The sequence below is a fragment of the Rhyacophila brunnea genome, unplaced genomic scaffold (genome assembly GCF_057557595.1).
Source record: "Rhyacophila brunnea isolate RB1 unplaced genomic scaffold, BYU_Rbru_1.0 scaffold_13, whole genome shotgun sequence".
In the NCBI taxonomy this organism is placed as follows: domain Eukaryota; kingdom Metazoa; phylum Arthropoda; class Insecta; order Trichoptera; family Rhyacophilidae; genus Rhyacophila; species Rhyacophila brunnea.
In genome coordinates, this window is record NW_028232785.1 from 21,597,778 (window position 1) to 21,619,329 (window position 21,552).

General features: G+C 34.0%; 1 protein-coding gene and 1 long non-coding RNA gene across 2 annotated transcripts in view; both read right to left on the reverse strand.

Annotated features, from left to right (window-relative positions):
- LOC147076893 (uncharacterized) overlaps positions 1-21,552 on the reverse strand; it is a 300,090-nt gene that overhangs the window by 135,275 nt on the left and 143,263 nt on the right. The gene's annotated exons all lie outside the window — the stretch shown is intronic.
- On the reverse strand, positions 14,171-20,775 carry LOC147076902 (uncharacterized). The gene is made up of 5 exons (XM_085940572.1): positions 20,642-20,775; positions 18,450-18,554; positions 17,317-17,421; positions 14,787-15,806; positions 14,171-14,643 (listed from the first exon to the last, which is right to left on the reverse strand). Exons 1-4 carry the CDS (start codon positions 20,705-20,707, stop codon positions 14,814-14,816), a joined length of 1,269 nt encoding a protein of 422 aa, XP_085796698.1. The 5' UTR covers positions 20,708-20,775; the 3' UTR covers positions 14,171-14,643; positions 14,787-14,813.

Sequence of the window (21,552 nt, forward strand, 5' to 3'; positions counted from 1 at the left end):
CACATATCATTAAATTTGATGATGATAAGAAGAGAACATATTTCATAATCAGCTGTAAATTATAGTCCAATATAATAGTCCGGGTTCCATTCCTAGTGCTCTCAAAATACATGCATTCTCAATAATTTATTCTGAGTGCTTATTTATAATGTATTTTGTCATTGTAAATATTTAAACCCGTGACATGCCAATGATTGCTAGATGTAAATTTTTATCAATTCAATGCGGCTAAGACAAAATCCGTGTGCAGTGCTGAATGCATTGCCACTGGCATTTCTTTGCGGGTTTACAGTCTGACCATCGAATTGGTGCCGAGTTCAAATACAAAATATGCCAATGTAAATTGCTTAAGATGGCAATCTTTCTAGTGAACATGGAATCCGTATGGGTGAGGTGAAAGTATTCCAAATTGGAGTCCCATGGAGGTCAAGGCTGTAGGTATTCTGCGAGGACGAAAATACGTTTGTTAAATGCGTGCGCGCTGGGTGGGTGGGTATGTCTTGTGCTCCTGTATAGCTGTGAGACATAGCATCTCACCAAACTTCAAAGGTCTCGACCTATGAGCTTAATAATCGATTCAGCTTTTATACTGGGTATCTTGCCGACTGCTATCTACTGCACTGTTGCGAAATACTCCTAATATGTGAATAATATCGAATCTTATCCCTGTACGTAGGTATGTAATGTAGCCTAATTTTTGTCTTAATTGATATGAATACAAGGTGTTAATCGCACATCGTGTTAGTCAAATTCACATCAACAAAAAATATTCAAAGATTTTTTAGAAAATAGTTTTGACATGAACAAAATAATAGGTACCTACCAAACTAAAGTAGGTAGGTAAACTATCACATTTAAAAAATATACCTAGGTAAGTAAACTCGTTTTGACAACTAATAATATAGAAAAAGAAGGAAATTCTCAAAGCGAAACGATACCAAATACATAATAATATAATGAATACGTGTATTAAATAAGGCTCTAAGTACCAAAAAGTAGTATTACCTGTAGTTACAAAATATCGAGTCATTGCAGTAAAATTTCATGAAGCAGACCTTTTGAAAAATGTAGTTTTACAGTGTGAAGCAATCACGGCAGCTTCTATAATTTTAGGTATTAACGGCCCACGTGCTCGTCGTAGGTCAAAATTGAGTTTTTATTGTATTTTCAAACCATGATCCTGGACACTCCTTAAACGTTGTCGATAATCTATTTATATAATTTTGAAGCCTTATTATCATTTATAGTTATTTTAAACATTTGATGACTGCATAAAGTATTTTTGTTACATAAAATAGTATTCTTTTAAACCTCTCGCTCTAATGTTTTAGAATATAGTCATATTTCGGTACATAACTGTGCAGTGGTGTTAAGATTTTTTACGTTTATTAATTTTTAAACGCATTTATGAAACCATTAGTATAATTTATTATGAGATAATTTTTGTATAATAATCACGATAAAAAATTATATTGATAATCTCTGTGATCCCAAATTTGACAAGAATTAGGCATTTTATTATTCAAAAAATCGGCAAGATTAACACATTTGAAGATGATTCTAAAGATACTTATTATAAGCTATGTTTTTGACCATTCAAGTGTGATAAACATTTTATGAATAATGATTGCTTTATAATAATTATTGACCTAAGAATAAGGTAGTGTTTTTTTGAAATACGACATTTCTTTTGTCATTCCCTAGTAGTTAAGCTACAACATACGGCCGTAGCCATAAATTGACAAACTATAATTTAAGTAGGGAGTAAAATTATGTTAACGCGCGTGTTTGAACATGTACCTAACCGATTTTTTTTTAAATTTTTTTTTAAACGGTACAGTTCATGTCATGGTTACATGTTCAAACACGCGCGTCAATATCATTTTACTCCCTTCTTCAATTATAGTTTGTCAATTTATGGCTACGGCCGTATATTGTAGCTTAACCACTGGGGAATGACAAAAGAAATGGCGTATTTCAAAAAAACACTACCTTATTCTTAGGTCAATAATTATTATAAAGCAATCATTATTCATAAAATGTTTATCACACTTGAATGGTCAAAAACATAGCTTATAATAAGTATCTTTAGAATCATCTTCAAATGTGTAAATCTTGCCGATTTTTTGAATAATAAAATGCCTAATTCTTGTCAAATTTGGGATCACAGAGATTATCAATATAATTTTTTATCGTGAATATTATACAAAAATTATCTCGTAATAAATTATACTAATGGTTTTATAAATGCGTTTAAAAATTAATCAATGTAAAAAATCTTAGCACCACTGCACAGTTATGTACCGAAATATGACTATATTCTAAAACATTAGAGCGAGAGGTTTAAAAGAATACTATTTTATGTAACAAAAATACTTTATGCAGTCATCAAATGTTTAAAATAACTATAAAGGATAATAAGGCTTCAAAATTATGAAAATAGATTATCTACAACACTTAAGGAATGTCCAGGATCATGCTTTGAAAATAGCATATAAGCTCCATTTTGACGTATGCTGAGCATATCTCCCCTTAACCTAACCTAACGATTGTAATTTTTAACATCTTTATAAATGGTTAGCTCAGGGATGGCAAATAGGATTTGATCGGCGTGCCAAAATAAGCCGAATTTTTTAAATTCGTAACGCATGTCATTCCTTTTTAGGTTTACACACGATAATCTAAATCATATTTATTGAATAAAAAAAAACAATTAGCTACATTAGTAACTATATTGTTTATTGAATATATAAAAAAAATATACACATAAAATAAAAGATAATAAGGAAATATAAAAACATTCAATAACACACTCATTTTTGTTTGAGGTTCTGTTTTCATGTTATTTGCAAGACTTTTAATATCAGGCATAGATTGCTAATTAATACACGCTATTGAATCTTCCTTTGTCAACATATTTCTAGTTTTTGAATGTACCTACATGATTCAATATAAACTAAGCCAACTGCCAAGCTGGTCTAGCTAGAAGACAATATACAAGATGGTTTGGTTCTTGTCGGTTTACAGGAAGCCAGTGGCAAACAAATTTTGAAAATAGCTGATATACTGGATTATTTGTTAGGTTAGGTTTTCATTCTTGAATTTATGATTTTCGCCAAAATCGGCCATGAAAATTAGCGCGTTTCCCGCCTGGCTTTCTGTAAACCGACTGGTACCGAATGTGATCTCACGTTTTTTGTTGACTTTGGAATATTTATTACCATTATTGCTATGAAGTTTATTATTTATTCGTTTTGATAAAGGACAGCTCAATGGACCTTAAATTGGTAAAAACTGAAGTCGGCCTTGAATGGACCAATGACTGTAATACGGCCAACACTGAAACAAAACTTTCAATTAAACTCGAGCAAGATGATAATGGAGAATGTTCATATACCAACTCTAGACAAATACACAAGGTGATTGTTTTGTGCATTATTATTTATAATTTAAATAAATAAACATATAGTAGGATTTCTGCCATATGTCGGTAAGTCGATAATTTAGGCATTTAGAGTTAGAACTGATTATGTCTATACCTACTGCTAAAAGTTGGTAAGTCTCGAAATCATGTTATCGAATGATTGCAATTTGAAAGTTTGACATGCCCTCTAAAATCAGGCATAATGCTAATTTATTTGTGATTTATGAGTATAATATAATATTATATAGGTATCGGACATTGATATACTACTGGATGAATTATATGCTTCTTAAATTGACGCCCGATTTTCAGCGACTCGGCCAGTGTTAAAACTTACTGTTTTAATATCAGCAGACTTAACTCGATATAAGCTCACTTAATATTTGTCTCGAAAACGACCTGGCAATAATTATAAGTAAGCCCGATCTAGCTTGCATCTTACTCTAACTAATAGTCAGCGCATGACGACTTGCTCTGTCCGCTCAGACATGAATTTTTGGTAGCTTGCAAGCTTTGGGTTGCAGACACCCTTAGGGTCACTATTCCAAGAACACAAATTTAGTTTTACAGCCAGGGCAAAACGGGTGAAATTCGGGAATCCATGTTAACGGTCTTAACGCATTATATCTACAACGAAATATTATTAGACGATATTCGTAATATCTTCTTTTGTGGTACATTTTTAAAATGATACTTGTATGGGAACTCCTCATCTAGTAGTATATCAATGGTATCGGATGACCTTGAATTTTGTTCTAGCATACCTACATATTTTTATATCCTAACCCACGATATTATATTCTCTTACTAAGACTAATAATTTTAGTAAACACAAAATTGTATCATTTTCTAAAGCCTCATGACTATTGTGTTTCTAATATTCGATGCATGGCATCTTGCAATTAATATCACGTGTAAAAGATCTTAGAAGAAGAAGAATTAGGTTTGACAGTAACTGACGTTTATGGTTACCTACTATTTGTAACAAGGCGCTAAAAATGTTGTGATTCGTCTTGTTTACTTCCTGGGTCTTTCGTATGTTACTGTATTAAATTTTCTGTATGATTCTTTAGTTTGAAGCAGTATTTTGAGAGTGGGTCTATTGTTCGGGCACCGCATCAGTTGAACGACGGTCTTATGGTGTTCGGACGAAATTCTTGAGACTCGATGTTGTATAGATAACGGTGGCTTTATTTAAGTGAATGTAGTCATAGCTTTTATATTTAGTTCTTCTTAAACTATAGATGTCAGAAAAAGTTTCTAATAATTAAGCCAACCTCACATTTTACATTATCTGACCTAACTCAAATTTCTTTATAAATTCAGTCAGCATTTACTTAGTAGAAATCCATATTTCAAATGATAATATAAAATATATTCAATTCTACAGGATGATTTTAAGTCGATAGCTATTTCAATTGTAACACCATTATCAAGACTACAAAAATGAAAGACTTGTCCATGCTTCCATGCTTAAGTATAAAACTTCTAGAATTAAACGAAATTATGTCACTCTCTCTCACACACTCTCTCACCTTCTGACTATTTTTTTTTAGAATTATTAATAACCATGTCCTTGCTTTTTCGAACAAGGTGGTTGTTAGTAATTTTGGGCAATCAGAAACACACAGGCTTTGAGAAAAACACATAAATATTGTGTCCTCACCGGAATCGAACCCAGAACTCTCGGGTGGAAGGCCAGCGCATTACCCAGTGCACCACAACTGACTATTGAAGAATAATACCTATTTGGCAACCGTATTAGCTGAATCACTTTTCTTTCATACAGGCCATAGTGAATTATTTCCGCTTGAGTCTTGATAATCGTGTTACAACCGAAATATATATAGACTTATAAAACGTACTGTAGAATTTAATATAATTTATATTATCGTTTATTCATTTTTCTTGTTATAATATATGGCAATCTATATCCTAGGCTTGTCTACCTTTATATGATACGTTATTTTTTCAGTCCCAATACAACAACGTGTCTTCAAGTGGTGTATACATTACGCAACGTCAATTAGTCCCTACAAAAGGTGCAAAGAAATCTTTCCAAGACTCTGGAATCGAGGAATCAAAATGCAAAAACCGACAGATCAGCATGTCCGGTCAAAATATTTTAAAATGTAGTGAAGCTAAATCTGCACCACTGTGTGTTGACATGGACATTAAAGACTGCGATATTAAAAAAGAATTAATAATACCTGTGTTCGAAAAAGAAATACGTCTTATGTTAGATAGGACGTTATTTTATGATAGAAATTTTGCTTGTAACACTTGTTATAATTTTTTTCCATCGTCTGATTTATTGACTAGGCACAAAATTGTACACTTATCTTTAATTCGTAATACAAGAAAATACAATCGCACGAAAGCTGGCAATATTGGTGACAACGCGTGGAAATGCACCGAATGTGAATACGCTTGCAAAGATGCCAGCAAATTAAAGCGACACATGATGGTCCACAGCGACAAAAAGCCATTTAAATGCGACTTATGTGATTATGCCTGCAAAATATCGAACAATTTGGAAACTCATAAATTGATTCATAGCGGCGAAAAGCCCTACAAATGTAGCTTGTGTGATTATAAATGCAAGCGAATCAGTAAGCTGCGGAGGCATAAAATGGTACACAGCGGTGAAAAGCCGTTCAGATGCAACGAGTGTGATTACACATGTCGCGAAACAGGTAATCTGAAGAGGCACAAAATGGTTCATAGCGGGGAAAAACCGTATACGTGCTATATATGCAATTACAAGTGCCGGAAGTCAGGCAATTTGAAGAGACATATAATGATTCATAGTGGAGAAAAACCTTTTAAATGTAATTTATGTGAATATACGTGTGTTAGTTCTACTAATCTAAAGACTCACAGTTTGATTCATAGTGGTGTAAAGCCTTTTATATGTAGATTATGTAATTATAAATGTACGCAGGCGTGTTCTTTGAAAAGACATACACTGACAGTACATGCAGAAAAAAATGACTAGTGTTTTTTTTATATTTCAATTCAGTTGTCCGTTCAGTCTCAGTTGATAGTTGACAACTGGTCGTTTAAAAGTAGCATAGTTAATAGAAAATTTTCGACTATCGAAATATTGATCATGTATGCTCCAAGATCGTCGCAATAAACGAGTGCCTGCTTGAAAATAACGAATGCTGTGACAATGGCTATGCCCATGCCCCGTTTCTTGGGGAGGTAAGAGATCATACTAAGCATAATTATTATTATCTGTTTTCAATTCCAAATAGCAATAAAATCTTTATTTATCGTAAAAGACGTTAGTTACATATAATTAATATAAACATACTATAATGTAACCTACTATATGTATAATAATCATATTGATAGTGTAATTATAAAAGAAATATATTTCGGTTTCTACTTACTTAAATTACATTAATGTTTTCATACAGATGTTATTATCCCAATGTTTTTTAAGCCACCAGGTATCACCCAAATCTTCAAGAATCTATCACTTTGTAACGTAAAAAATTGTTATTTATTTATTTAGAAAAATAGTATTACGGTAATACAGCGATTGGCGAATGCGCCATAATACATAATAAATATAAAAATATCTTAATTACAAATAACAACTAATATAACAAGAAAGTAGAAAAGACAGCATATGTAAATATTAAAAAAACATGATAATATATACAATTATAAATTTAACCTATTTAATACGTCCACAAACATTATATAGTTAATAAAAAATAAATCAACCTTTATGGTGCAATCAAATAAGTTAATCGCACGATACACAGCATCATGAAACATACCATCTGTCTTGCGACAAGGTATCTTGAAGACCGTAGAGTTACGAGTGATATTGGTGGGAACATGAAAATTAATATTTGCCAGTATATACGGATTGTAAATGAACCCACGAAGAAGTAAAAAGAAATGCTTTAAAAGAGCAATCACTCTTCGGGTGGACAGGGATTGCATTGATTTGATAGCATACCCAGAAGAAAACGAGTCGGGAAATTCATTTAATTATCATTGTCACAAGGAAAGAATCCGTATGTTCTTAAGTAGAGAAATCTAAGAAATCTCTTGTGGACTCGATCCAACTTAATTGTGTGGATGGGCATATTAGGACTCCATATAATACTGGCATATTCAAGAATACTCTACACAAATGATACGTATAATATACGTAGCACTCGGACGTTTTCGAATGATTTTGAAACCCTTATAACAAAACCAAGCATTTTGCTAGATCTAGTACTGATGTTAAGAATATGCTGATTGAAAGTGAACTTTGCATCATACAATACACCCAAATCTTTTACCTATGTTACCCTACTCAATATTATACCAGGCAATGTTTATGGGAACAATAAGGTGTGCCTTGAACGACTGAATGAAATAATATTATATTTGGAGGTAGAGAATTCAAGTTTATTTAAGATAGACCATTGCGAGATAGCATCTAGAGTAGTGCTCCGCAACCTTTTCTCACCCATGGCACACCAAAGGTATTGCCAAAATTCCGCGGCACACAACAGGTAAACAATTTGTACATCAAAACATGGACCCCACATGCTGAAGCGGGCCCCCTACCTATCGCTAAGGTTAAAGACAGTGCGATACTCTAAGTAGGTAGTGTTTTTCAATTATGGTGTTTGAGGTAAAATTAATGGTATTCATTGTATGTTTAGCTATTTTTTGTATTTATTAATACAAACACTACTCAATCGCATATTTAAAAATATTAGTATTAGCGTAGTAATATAGCGTCGCAGGCGACTTTTTTTAACCATTAGAGAACATTTGTAATTTGTGTCTATCTCACTTATCTGGTTGATCTGCCACGCCCCTCCTCCCTGAGCCTGCCCCCCAGACTAGAGCCCTGACGAAAGAGAAACCCGAAGTTCTTATCACCCTTCAAGTATGACTGCTTATCGTTTTTAATTATAGCTTGAGTTGAAAAACGTTGCTCCCATAGGTATATGTCGTATAAAATGAGAGCTGAACTACGATAGCCTTGTCGGAAATCCGAGGATATTCTATATTTACGGAAATCCAGAAAATAGTCAATTTAATATCGGCAAAATTCATTTTTAGCATCACAAATATAATTATAGGGAAAGTGCTTCTATAGAATTTCCGGCATTGGTTGCAAAAGGGTTTCGAATCCAGTCGTATTGATTGTATGAAAGTAATGAAGAAATTTCTTTTACAGCAAAGTTATAAGTTTTTGGCCGGACCCAAAATTCATTGCTTGTTTTCAATGGCAGTGAATTTATTTAATATCCTTATGGTAGTGAAGCATGTCAATATATTTTCATTCTGACCTTGCATTTTTTTTATTAATTTCATTCAGGTGCTCAAATTTATTACCAGCCATGCACGCAAATTTGGCCATTAAGTAAGTATTGTATAATATACAAAAGTATGGTAGCTGAGCACTGATCTAAAGCATTCACGATTTCATTAGGTTTAGATAGAAACCTGTTACACGCATGGTAAACTAATAATATTTATATAATTGATTGTAAACCACGATATATTTAAGTAATAAGGAGCCTTTCTTTCAATTTGCTACCTACAGATATTTTTAGGTCATTTTAATTTAGGCATTGAGCGATCAAACTTTGTTTTGATGTAAAAGAAAACCTCTACTAAATAATTGCTACTTACACATTAATACTAATACATGTAGTATTAATATATACGCAGGAATTGTGACGCCCCGTAGATGTTGGTATACCATTAATAGTAAAACAACTGCAAAAGTCGTAAACTTGATAATGTAAAAGTGAAGTAACTGAAAAAACATGCAATATAATGTAGATATAAACTAAATATTTTTTTTTTTTTAGAAACTCTACTTGTCCTAACAAAACGAGGACTTCAAACCCTAATATATCCAAAATATGTTTTTGCACTTGCCTTGGTTTTACACTCACGATGCGACATATGCGTGGTATGGAGAGGTGCATGCTGGGCATAACGCGAAAGGACAAAAAAAGGAATGAGTGGATAAGAAAGCAGACAAAGGTTTGCGATGTAATAGAGTTGATTAAAAGCCTTAAATGGAGATGGGCTGGACACATAGCTCGAAAAAGAGACAATAGTTGGGCAAATCTAGTCATCCAGTGGTGTCCAAGAAGTACAAAACGTTTGCAAGGTAGCCGTGACGTCCCTAGTCAAAATGCCGCCCCTAGGCAGTGCCAAAATGCCGCCACATTTTTTTGTATATAGTACTTTATATACATGACTCATATATGTATACATGACTCCAATATCGAAGAAATGTATTGTATAAATACATTACTAACAATATATCTTGCACTAAATCTAATTTAAATGCCATATCTGCTTCAATAGACAATATTGGGTGTCTACGGTTTCAGATAGGTACATTTAAAATACACTTGACAACTTCCAAAACTCGCGAGTGACTGGCAAACATATTTGGATACATTTTAAATTAGAAATGCACTTGTCATTGCTGTTCACCAAGAACGTGGTCCAAGGAAAACCGAAGTAAACTATACATCGCGAACCCGACAAAAAATCCCGTTAAAACTTTTATAGTACCTACCTAATTAATACATTTTGTTTCCAACCAGTGAGCTGAATTTTTTAATGAATTTTTTAATGAATTTTTGTACCTATTCATTATATTATACCTAGTGATTCTCCTCGATTTGCCGCCCTTTGGGTAACTGCCGCCCCCAAGCGACGCTCAATCTGCCTACCCCCACGGGACGTCACTGCAAGGTAGACCTAGAGGCCGCTGGATCGATGAAATGATAAAGTTCTGCGGAAGTACGTGGCAACGCAATGCACAGGATTGAGAGAAGTGGAAGCAGCTTGAAGAGGCCTTCATCCAGCAGTGGATAGATTCAGGCTGATGATGATGATATTGTTATGAAGTAGAAGAGCTGATATTTTAACGTATAATTAGGTTTACCTGCAAAATAATAAATTAACTGTTCAAGGTCTTAATTAAATTAAAAAAAATATTTACTTATCAAAAACGTTTAATGAACCATCATCCAATAATTATACATACCTATTCAACAATAAAATACATTACGTAGGTACTTAGATTTAAATATGATGATAAATACATAACATATAAATAATTTAGAAATTATGTAATATGTATACTAACCAAATGGAATTGTTACCTACAATATACCCGTACTGTGCCTGTGTAAGTAAAAATTGCAACATGCGTTGTGACGGGTCTAGGACGATTTGGCACCGGACAACTGGACGCCACGGAATTCGAAAATAAATAGACGTTAGGTACTTATAGGTACTTTAAAAAATATATGTAATATTATTATTTATATTTAAATGATTATATTATGATGATTTAATAGTTGGTGAGAATGTAAATATGCAGACGTAAATAATGATTTAATCGTGCATATGTTTAAGTTTCAAAGAAAAAAGAGTTTTTTTATTTTATATAAAGCCTAAGGCATGGTAATTCTCAATCCGCAGTAAAGAATACATTATGTTAAGAATAAAATGAATTAAAACTACTAAGTAGTAGATAGAAACTGATTAAAATACCTCGTCTTTGTTTTGTATACGTGTCTACGACAGTGCGGCGTCCAATTGTCCGGAGTCCAGTCGTCCCATTCCCTTGTGTACACCATATCCGACATCTGCTACAATCAGAATGATCTTGGCTCGACCATCTGCGACCTTGAAGGTTTCGGCGGTGCTGCATTCTTCGTAATTGGATAATTATTTTAAGCTATGAAATACGACGTCGTCCTTGATCTTTCTATGAAGAATTTTGTATTTGTGTCCTCTCATTTTGAAGAACGTATATTGTAGTTTTCTGGTTTGATTCTTTGTATAACGTCTCGATGTTTTCATATACGTTTGACTACGTCAATATATGTCACCACATCAGTCTAAAGAATTTTGAGGATACATCTAGACAGCCACATTTCGAAACCATTAACCATCCGTATCAATACTCATTAGTAATGGTCTGATAGTTTTGTAGCAGGTCTGAATCTAACAGGGAACTGCGTTTAGCTGCAACTGTATACTATTATAATTCATATCCCTAAACCACATCATTAATTCTTAAATAATATTCGATTAATCCATATAATTAAATATTTTCATTATAAGTGATACAAGAAATAACTAAACTTTTATCAAATATAACATACATAATTTTGAAAAACACTTCTGAGAAAATATATTAAAACCAATAGAAAAAAGTAAGCCACCCGGCAGGAATCGAGTCTGCATCTCTTGTGTTGACGCCCCGTCCGCGCATTATCCTTTATGCTACGAGGTGACAAATACTAATTACGACAAATTTTAACTATTGGCCTTTTTATACCTGCCCATCAGCGCTCTTTTAAATGTCTCTTGTTATGTTCAATAATTAGAATGGTACATTCTTAAATCTTGTGAATTATTCGTTGAATAAAAGAAATAGTTAATTGAAATTTTATCATATATGTTATAAGTATCTAATTGCTCAGACCTGTAAGGCCCGTTTCACACGCGACGCTGGTGAAACCAAAGTATCCAGCCACTCGACACTGTAGTCAGAACCAAAGTTACATGTCCACGTTTTTGCAAAAGTCCCATTTCCCTTCTTGTATTATTTATATGTGCGCCTCAGTAGCAAATGAGTCAACGCATGCTACCGCGTCATAAATAGTGTCAGTTATAGAGAATCAGGTCTAACAATGAATTGTACTGCATAAACATAAAGCTAGAGGTAAAACTGGGCTTGAGGGCTTGATATACAGCGCATGTTAAGAGATGGTAGAAAAAATGTCCTCGTTTGGAACCCAGGAACAAGTTTATCAATAATTCGAGTTATTCCATAAAACTTATGGACATCCAGATAACGGCTATGATATCCCATATAAAAAACTGACTGTCCCCAAATATTGAAAGCACTTCACATTAACGTGACAAACTTTAGTGCATATTATTATGATGAAGATGTAACTTGAAATAAATACATTTTTTAATACGTGTTTAAGTTTCTCTCATATTTTCGTACTCGAAATTCCTAGCCTTAGTAGATTAGACTAGTTTCAATTAATTTTTTGTAAGTGATGGACATCACACAGCGCCTCCAAGAATTTGTGTCACTCATAAGTTTTTTGCATCAAGTAAAGAGTGTTTATAAAATAAAACAAACATCTAACTCGCTCTGTCGTCATTTATCTTTGGTGAGATTAAGTGTCCTTTGTACCTGCGTACTGAAATTGCTGAAGCAGACGATATATGAGTTGAAAGCGATGAATCTTAGAAGGAATTAATTTATTCTGTTCTCCTGTGAAGACAAAAACAAAAATAGACCTTCCAAGTAAAAAGAAGTCATACGTTTGATGTGAATTATAAGCAGTCAACAAAACTAATTCAAAATTGACAAAACATTCTCTATGAACGAGATGTTCGGTAGAAAGGCAGTTGGGTGACCACGAATGCACTAGGGGTTGGAGGAGCAAGACAAGCATTGGCATCAGCACTGGTGAAAAACATTAGAGTCTGTAAGACTATTCGCAAAAATAGAGATCTTCAACTTGACTTCAGTCTTTGAACGGAAGGGCGAGTCGGTTTTCTGTATAAAATGAGATATTCTTTTACATGCATGGAGAGATAAGCGCATAGTGAGGATGATATCATAATATTATATCCTTTCCAGCGGCATGATAGATTTGGGCTTCAATTGCAGAAATATGTATTTAACGAAGCCCAAATCTGTTGTTACTGTATTACTGTCCACTGGTAACGATGTCTCATCTTCTCCAGCTCTGAGGCGTAATATGATGCTGGATTCGCCTATCAGATTATCTGGAGGTATATCTAGACATACCTTATAGGCGAGTCCAGCAACACAGAAGAAGGTATACCCGTCAAGGGTATCTAAGGAATGTGCCAAGATGAAGAAGAGAGGTGAGACTCGGTACACGTGTAAAGAGTGTGATGTTACTCTGCACAAACTGAGTTGTTGGCAAAAATATCACACTATTCGAAATTATTAAGCTGTTTTCTATTGTTCTTGAAAGTTTCATTTAAATATTCCTATAAATAACCCAATAAACTAAGATTACATTATTTACTATAAAAAACCAAATTTCAAATATCAAATTTGTCCGGGAATAGGGTTAGATTTATAAAAAACCTGTCGAAGCGGCAAGTGTTAACGATGAAGACTGGAGAGGTGCTTTTGAGGATTATGCATGCCGAAAGATGTTAATGCTTGAACTTGATTTTTAGCGCCAACGAAGAATTTCTACCATAAAATTTATATTTTTAAGTACACAGAACTTGCAATATTTTTATTCAGTATATTCATTTGACGATTAACTAATAATTACTATAGCCTAATACATTATAATCTCTAGACGTCTATGTAATGAGTAGGTATTGCCCGGGCGCACACTCAAGTGAAAAAAAAGAAATTAAATAAGCAAATGTAGGTTGTCACGCTTCGTCAGCAGGATCCCATGACTGAGGATCGTTACCCGAATGGATTTGACTGCTAAACAGCCTTCTCATCGGGTTAGTCTTACTCTTCTCGGCATTGCCATCACCTAACAACCGTGGCACTAATAAATTGGGGCAATTATCTGGGATACTCAATATTTGCTTTAATATTCCGATGCAGCATATCCAAAATACAAAACAGCGCAGATGACACAAATGGACACAAGCAACTTAACTTTAACAATTATCACTGTTAGGCTATGCACATGCGAACACATGCATTAACACTTTTTAATATATACTAAGGTCAGGTATTTATCGATTAACTCAGTATAGAGTGACTGGGTATGAAGAATGCACCTGGTAAAATACGGTGTGTGTGTGTGTGTATGTATAAGAAGTAGGTGGGGTTGGCAATAGTTAAGTTTATTAACCCCGCCATCTTCCGACACCTTAAAAATCAATGACAATAAATTAAGGAAAATTTTTAAAAGTGAACCCTACCCGAAAAAAAAACTGTGTACGTGTTTGCTGTTGCCTCAATACATTTCGATATTGTCAGTTAATGCTTGCTTCCCGAAAAGATTCCCTAATTTTTATCGAATTATTAACAACTTGGAAACGCACCGTTAGTACGAACAAAAAAAAATCAATACAGACCACGCATCGAGACTGATTCAAAACCGACATAAGCGCACCCAACCACACTACACAAAACTCGATTTGAATTATACGTGTTTACATATGTCTTAAGTCTTAACCTAACCCAACCATCCATTCTGCCCTGATAGAAGCGGAATATCAAGAAGGATGGAAAGTCTTGGTCGCTCCAATGATGGGAAAATTTAAATGTGGTCACGATCCTCAGCCATGAGTGCACGAACAAGAAGAGAAGTCTCAAAACCAAAGGACAAGGATATCGACTTTTTATCTATTTTTCTGCATGAAGAACAAGTGTATGTCGTTTTAAAGAAGAAGCCTGTGTGCATTTATAGTCACATAATTGACATGCAAAAGGCTTTTCGCGACTGTGTACCAAAACGTGTTTAATTAAATTGGTAGAACTGACACAAGAGTAGTCGCATATATTACATTTGAACGGTTTTTCGCCGACATGTGACATTTTATGATTTTTTAGATTCGTAAGCTGCGTACTTTTATAAGAACATACGTCGCATTTATATGGTTTTTCTCCAGTATGTCTCATGTTATGCCTTTTAAGGTTACTAATTTGTGAGCATCTATAAGAGCAATAATCGCATTTGAACGGCTTTTCACCGGTGTGCGTCATTTTATGAATTCCAAGATGAACAAATCGAGCGCACTTGTATGAACATACATCGCATTCGTACGGTTTCCCGCCGTTATGTTTCATTTTGTGTACTTCAAGACTTCTTATACGCGCGGATTTATATGGACACACGTCGCATTCAAACGGCTTTTCGCCAGTGTGTATCATCTTATGTATATTGAAATTTTGCGCCGTTATAGATGTGAACGAACAGAGGTCGCATTTATATGGTCGTTCGCCGGTGTGTGTCATTTTATGTTTTTTCAAGTCGCAAAGCATATTACACGAATAGGGACACACATCGCATTTATGTCGTTTAGGAATCGATTCATCTTTTTTATTTAATAGTTTCACATCATTGACTGACTGACGTTGACTGTTTTTGGGGATCACTTCAATTGGAACCACGGTTTTACTCTTGATCGAACTAAGGGGTGTGTCATTGCTTATTAAAGTTTCTTTTTTGATATTTGGCTCATCTATGGTAATGTCTGAGAACCGGTTCTTATCGTCTTGGAGATCATCGGTTGAAGGCTTTATGCGTTTCGTAAGACTTTTTTGATTATTGAACTCATTGGAACTCATCCCAGGCTGTGAAAATTCTTCTGTGTTGTAACTCGCTTTGTAGCTTAGCTAATAAGAAAAAAATAATTATTATCAGACAGAAATCGTTGATGGAAAGACATAAAAATAATTGAACATACATACTTAATTTTAAAACACTTCTGATAAAATATATAAATAATTATAAGATAAAAAGAACTTTTTATATACGTTTTAAATTTTCTGTTGAATCATATAATTTTTGACTTGACTAGCTTAAACGATCAAAAAAATTTGTACTTGATAGAAATACTGAATAAACATAGAATACTGAAATATCATTTTGACATTTCATATTGATTTCCATAGTAACGCACGTATATATTAATAATTTAATTGCTAGGACCCCAGTCCCCTAACAACCAACAATTATGTTTTAATTTTTACGGATTTCTTCCGAAATAACTTTTCATACAAAACAGAATTAAATGAAAATGAATTCAATTCAACTTAAAGATGGCTAAACGTATTAAAAGAATGAATTGGCATCGTGTTCTGGTATATTCTAAAAGTTTCAAATGTTTAGCTAGTCGGGAAGTTAGTTAAAAATCGATTGCAAGATTTGTACTGGATAAACAACCACCGGACAAATAAGAATACGACCTAATAAAAAAGTGTAAAAATAGAAAAAATCTTTATTGAAAAGAATACGATACCCAGCAGGAATCGAAGAACCTGCGTCTCTCGGGATTAGTGCACACGCACATCGAACACATGCTATAGCATCTTATTTAATTGCGACAAATTTTAACTAATGGCTAAAATACTCTCGGAAGCGCTTTCTTATTCGCTTTAATGATTGGCAACCGGCTTTTGTATTTTAAATCGAAGAAGGTATTAAATTACCTCAATTAGGTACTAACCGACATCAAGGATAACTGTAATATTTTTTATTGTAACTTACTTGAACTTGCTAATAATTAGTTAACTTCAACTAATAATTCACACGATTGAAGAGTGTAACATTCTTTTTATTGAACAATCATAATTTGAAAACACTTTAACATTTTTCTCAGAAGTGATTTCAAATTATTTAGGATCAATAAAAAGAATGTTACATTCTTAAATCTTGTGAATAGTTGATGACATATATTATATATTATATTTTATAGAATTACCATAATATACTAAATTATAGTCTGGACCAACTAGTCGTTAAGGATATGGGATAGTACAAAACTTAAATCACAGATAATAAATAGAATTCCGATAGTCTATATACAGTAAATTTTGATGCAGGGTTTTGAATATGTGAGAATCCTACGAAAATGAACCACGCACTATAGACGTGCAATAGTGTGTGTAATACACCAATTATAATGAGCGTCAATGCATAAACCGAGAGCAGTTGTCAGTATTCGACGTACGACGTATTCTTGACGTGTTAAAATCTATCCCGTATTCTTCCTTACTCGAGATCTGTTGCCTGCTTCACCTTACCCGTTCGATATGTCACTTCCCTGAATGAAATCTATTAAAATTCAAATTCTATCAAGTATCTTCTGTATATCTATAGTATTAACCTTATATATTAATTTACCTCTGAATCATTATATACCAATGGTACATCCCAGACTTCTTCTTCAGTTTGCCTATACGAGGAATCGACTTCAGATTTTATTTCCACTTTAGGTACGATGTCAGCCTGAAAATAAATAAAATTTACATTCCTTATAATTATACTACGCATAATGTGCTTTAAATTAATCGGCTTATAATGTCGTGGGTCCCAGTTTCGAATCCAGGGTCTGGCAAATACACAATATATTGGTTTTTAATTTGTGTTGAGCAAGTGGTTAACATACATTTCTAGTAAAAACATAAAATCTGCTAATACAAAACTAGTGCCGTCCTAGATGAAATGCCGCCCCTAGGCAGCACTAAAAAGCCACCTCATTTTTTATACAGTATTTTTGTCATCCTTTCATTAGTCCAATATCTAAGAAATGTATTGTATGGATGCATTACTAATAAAATATCAGACTATTTATTCGCAGATCTGCTCGTGTCGTTTCTGGTCCCCAAGTACATCAAAGAGCAACGGAAGTAAACTAGATATCGCGAACCCGAAAAATCAGTGATCTGATTTTTTAATGGAAATATATTTTCGTTATTACTAAGTTTAGGTAGCTATTTTAAAATATTTCAAATAAATCTCCTCTGCCGCCGTTCGAGAGACTGCCGCCCCCAAGCGACGCTCAATCTACCTACCCCCACGGGACGTCACTGTACAAAACCTTCACTCAGCGGATTTCACTATTATCATCTTATTAGGATCGGACTTGGTAAAAAAGTATATGGAAGTAGCTTCCAAGTTCAATGACAAGAAAAATATGAAAATTTTCTGAGCAGTTATCATTTATTCCAGTGGCAATACAAAAACAAGGCTCACTACGCCTAGCGAGGGGTGCAAGACTAGTCAATGCGATTCCCAAGGATGTAGACATTTTCAGTGACATGTTACTTGTATTTTGTATTCGAAATTTTGTTTTCCGTATAAGATTGTATGTTTATTATTATTATTATTATATATTATATTGAATTCTTCTCTCTTGTGAGGGTAATATTTGTTTTAATATAAATCTCACGTTGTGAACTTCTTGAATTTAGAATTGTTATGTCCAAAATGTTTTGTTTTCTTAAATAAATAAAAATGATTATTAAATTACATACCTTTGAAATATTATGAAACAATGGTGGCTGACAGACTGCACTGTTGGTTTGTTCACATTGTGGTTCGAATTCAGATTTTATTGCTACTCCAGGTGCGAAGTCGGCCTAAAATAAAATGAAATGCATACTAATTTAAATATTATTATTAATCTTAATCTCCTGAGCTCCGCCCCTGGGATTTCGACTTCTTCACAAGCATATTTCACTGACTCGAATCTTGTGTTGTTCTTGAGGATACTTAAAACAAATATAAAGCGAAACATGGCAACATTGAGGGAGTATTAGAAATTTTTAAGAAACGTAATATTCCACTCAACGTTGTCATAGAGTCTCTAATAAAGAGATTTCTCCGCTTCAGAAAACCTTCCTGAATTGCAGGCGAGGAGCTGATTTAGATTAAGAACGAGCAGGATTCCTGGCGAGAAGACTGGCTAGTATTGGACGTGAGGAAATACCGTCTAATTGTGGATCGGCTAGAAGAACCCGGTTAGGTTTTGTAGCGTGTGTCTGAAACGATGTTCAGGCGTTCTTCTAGTGCATCTATTCTATACACAAAGCGACAAACGAGGGCACTTTATCATATTTATGTATTGATAGGGTTATTTGTTACAATAAGTTAACCGTCTGTACTGTAAAAAAGTGCAATGTTTTAAAAGCACTTCTCTTGGCCGTGTTAACTTTTAGAGCGAGATAGACAGTTTTGATAGTTATGACCGCTAACCCCACGATGGCCGCGCGGCTTAAGCGCCGGTCTATAGAGTCGTGGGTCGTGGGAGTAGATATTGTTTTTTTTTTTAATTTGTGTATGAGTCGGAGTATGGACTTAGTAGGTTGAGCAAGTGGCTGACATCCATTTCTCGTAAAAACAAAAATCTGTTAATACAAACCTCCCCTCTGTGGAGGTTTATATAGTTTTATTAGGATCGAACATGGCTAACCCGCTAAAAAACCGCTAACTTTTTGGAAAAATTATAACACCTAAATACATAAATATTATGATATCCTACACTTGATAGCCACTGATAGCAGCTTTGTGTATAGAACAGATGCGCAGGTATGCTTATATGATGCATAAGTGGGGCTTGAAATAGTGCCCACTCTGCAAGTATGTATTGTGATGAGAAGTTTCAGCCATACATCAGACCAACTCGAAAGGTAGTGCGTATATTGATGCCTTGCCAGTTGCACTGTTACCTGGTTATTATATGACTAGTTCTGTGCTTTTGTTTTAGCACGGAACATGCTTTTGTCTTGAACACCCGGGCGGATTCGTTACGAAAACACCGCACAGGCAGTGGTAACGAAAACAATAAAAATAAATATTCAGTCGACCGCGAACGGCACTTCGGGAATTACGTGTGACCCGCGCCTCGCAATATACTTTATTTTCCTTCGAATTTGGTCAACCGGGATTTAGAGAATCAATAGGCAAAGCATGTTCCATGTTTAATAATTTTAGCCATCAGGGTTTATGTACCTATCATCTGAGGGGTTCAAGGAGGGCGGAGCCGCAATAATCTGCCCACTCAGCGTTTAATTGCTGTTTATCCAATTGTGAATATAAGAATTGTGTCAATTTTCTATAATCTAAGTGTGTCAACTAAATGTTGACGCACTTGCACGGTCGTGAAACCGTGGTCTTTTTACGTTTAAGTGTGATACGGCGAACTGCATACGTACAAGTTTCCGGGCATGATTATAGCGACACCCATTCCAATCCTTTGACGAATCGGTTGCGGTACCTATCTTCATCAAAAAGAAAATTGCCGCCTGGTAGTTTTAATCTCACGAACGGTGTGCGATTTACAATAATTAGTTTTGAAATTGCTTGCAAATTTTCGTCGTTCGTTTACGACATGTTTTTACAGCTAACAAAACAGTAAAACTGTCCTATATTTGCTTTCAAATGCCTTGCATATTCACAAAACAACATTCAAAGTGACAGATGACTGGTACCGACTTATTATGTTGACATGTCAAATTGTTGTATTTTTACTATATTAAAGAAAACAATAGACATTCATACATTATTACGCATTCTAGTTATCATATTTGAAACAAAATCAAGCCTAATTCGTATGTTATTTGCAGGGGGGACCAAAGAAAAAGATGAATTGAAGAAAAAACAAGATTGTTCCAAATTTCTGTGAAAGTACTGACATATTAGACAATAAAATTAATAAAACACTTACATCAGCACACGCTGTTGATATTTCTCCGTCAGATTCCGTTTCTTCCGGCTCTATTTTAATATCCATTATTAATTTGGATAATATTACAGCAAAGCGTTGCGATGAATTTCGATTTTCGACACTTGGCGCATGTCGTGCAAGGTTAAGGAATTTTACAATTTTATTAATGTTGCTAGTGTTTAAAAATTAGTTACCCCTATATACTTACAAGAAACAAAATCTAATTTATTATTATTAAAATAATTGTCATAATAATATTATTTGGACAGTTTTGGAAAAACAATCATGATTCTTTCTTCGGTATAATAATAATATGTATCTATCTTATATTATGGCTGTATAAAGTTCTGACTAGCGGAGATTTGACATTCCTACAAACAGCGAAAAATAATTTTATAGAATATTAATAAGTAAGTTTTAAGTACAATGTGGAGTTCTCTGGTGCTGACAGGCTTGGATGCACCCTCTGTGAAAAGATTGTAGGTATATGCTATAAACCTTTTATACTTATTGCATAACAACACTAGTCATAAATATTGTTATGATTAATTTCTACGATTTGATAAGCAAAAAGGACCCAACTAACGTTTTTAGGTATATTGAGTTATGAATGGGAACTTGTGCAAAAATCCAAATTTCAATTTGTCAAAGAAATCCTGGTTAAATTCGGCCTAATTTCCATTTTATTTATATTATTTTCTTTTTGCCAAATGGAAATACTAATGATCTAAACCTCAAATTTTCTGTTATGAAAAAAGAACAACTGCTAAGTACCTATCTGTAGTCAGTATCAAAAAGTCAGAAGAGGCAAGAGGTCAAGGTTTCTCCTAAGTACTCTAACTTTACCTCAAATTTTGCTTAGGTTATTAAAGATATACACAAATAAGTATTTAAGTACTTACTTATTTGCA

Bases quoted from the DNA above. Each gene is read 5' to 3' on its own strand.
- LOC147076902 (XM_085940572.1), bottom strand. From the start codon at position 20,707: ATGGATATTAAAATAGAGCCGGAAGAAACGGAATCTGACGGAGAAATA. The intron at 17,422-18,449 runs GTATGTAATTTA...ATTTATTTTCAG, and splicing joins TGTTTCATAATATTTCAAAG to GCTGACATCGTACCTAAAGT. The intron at 15,807-17,316 runs GTAAATTAATAT...TTTTCTTATTAG, and splicing joins TGGTATATAATGATTCAGAG to CTAAGCTACAAAGCGAGTTA.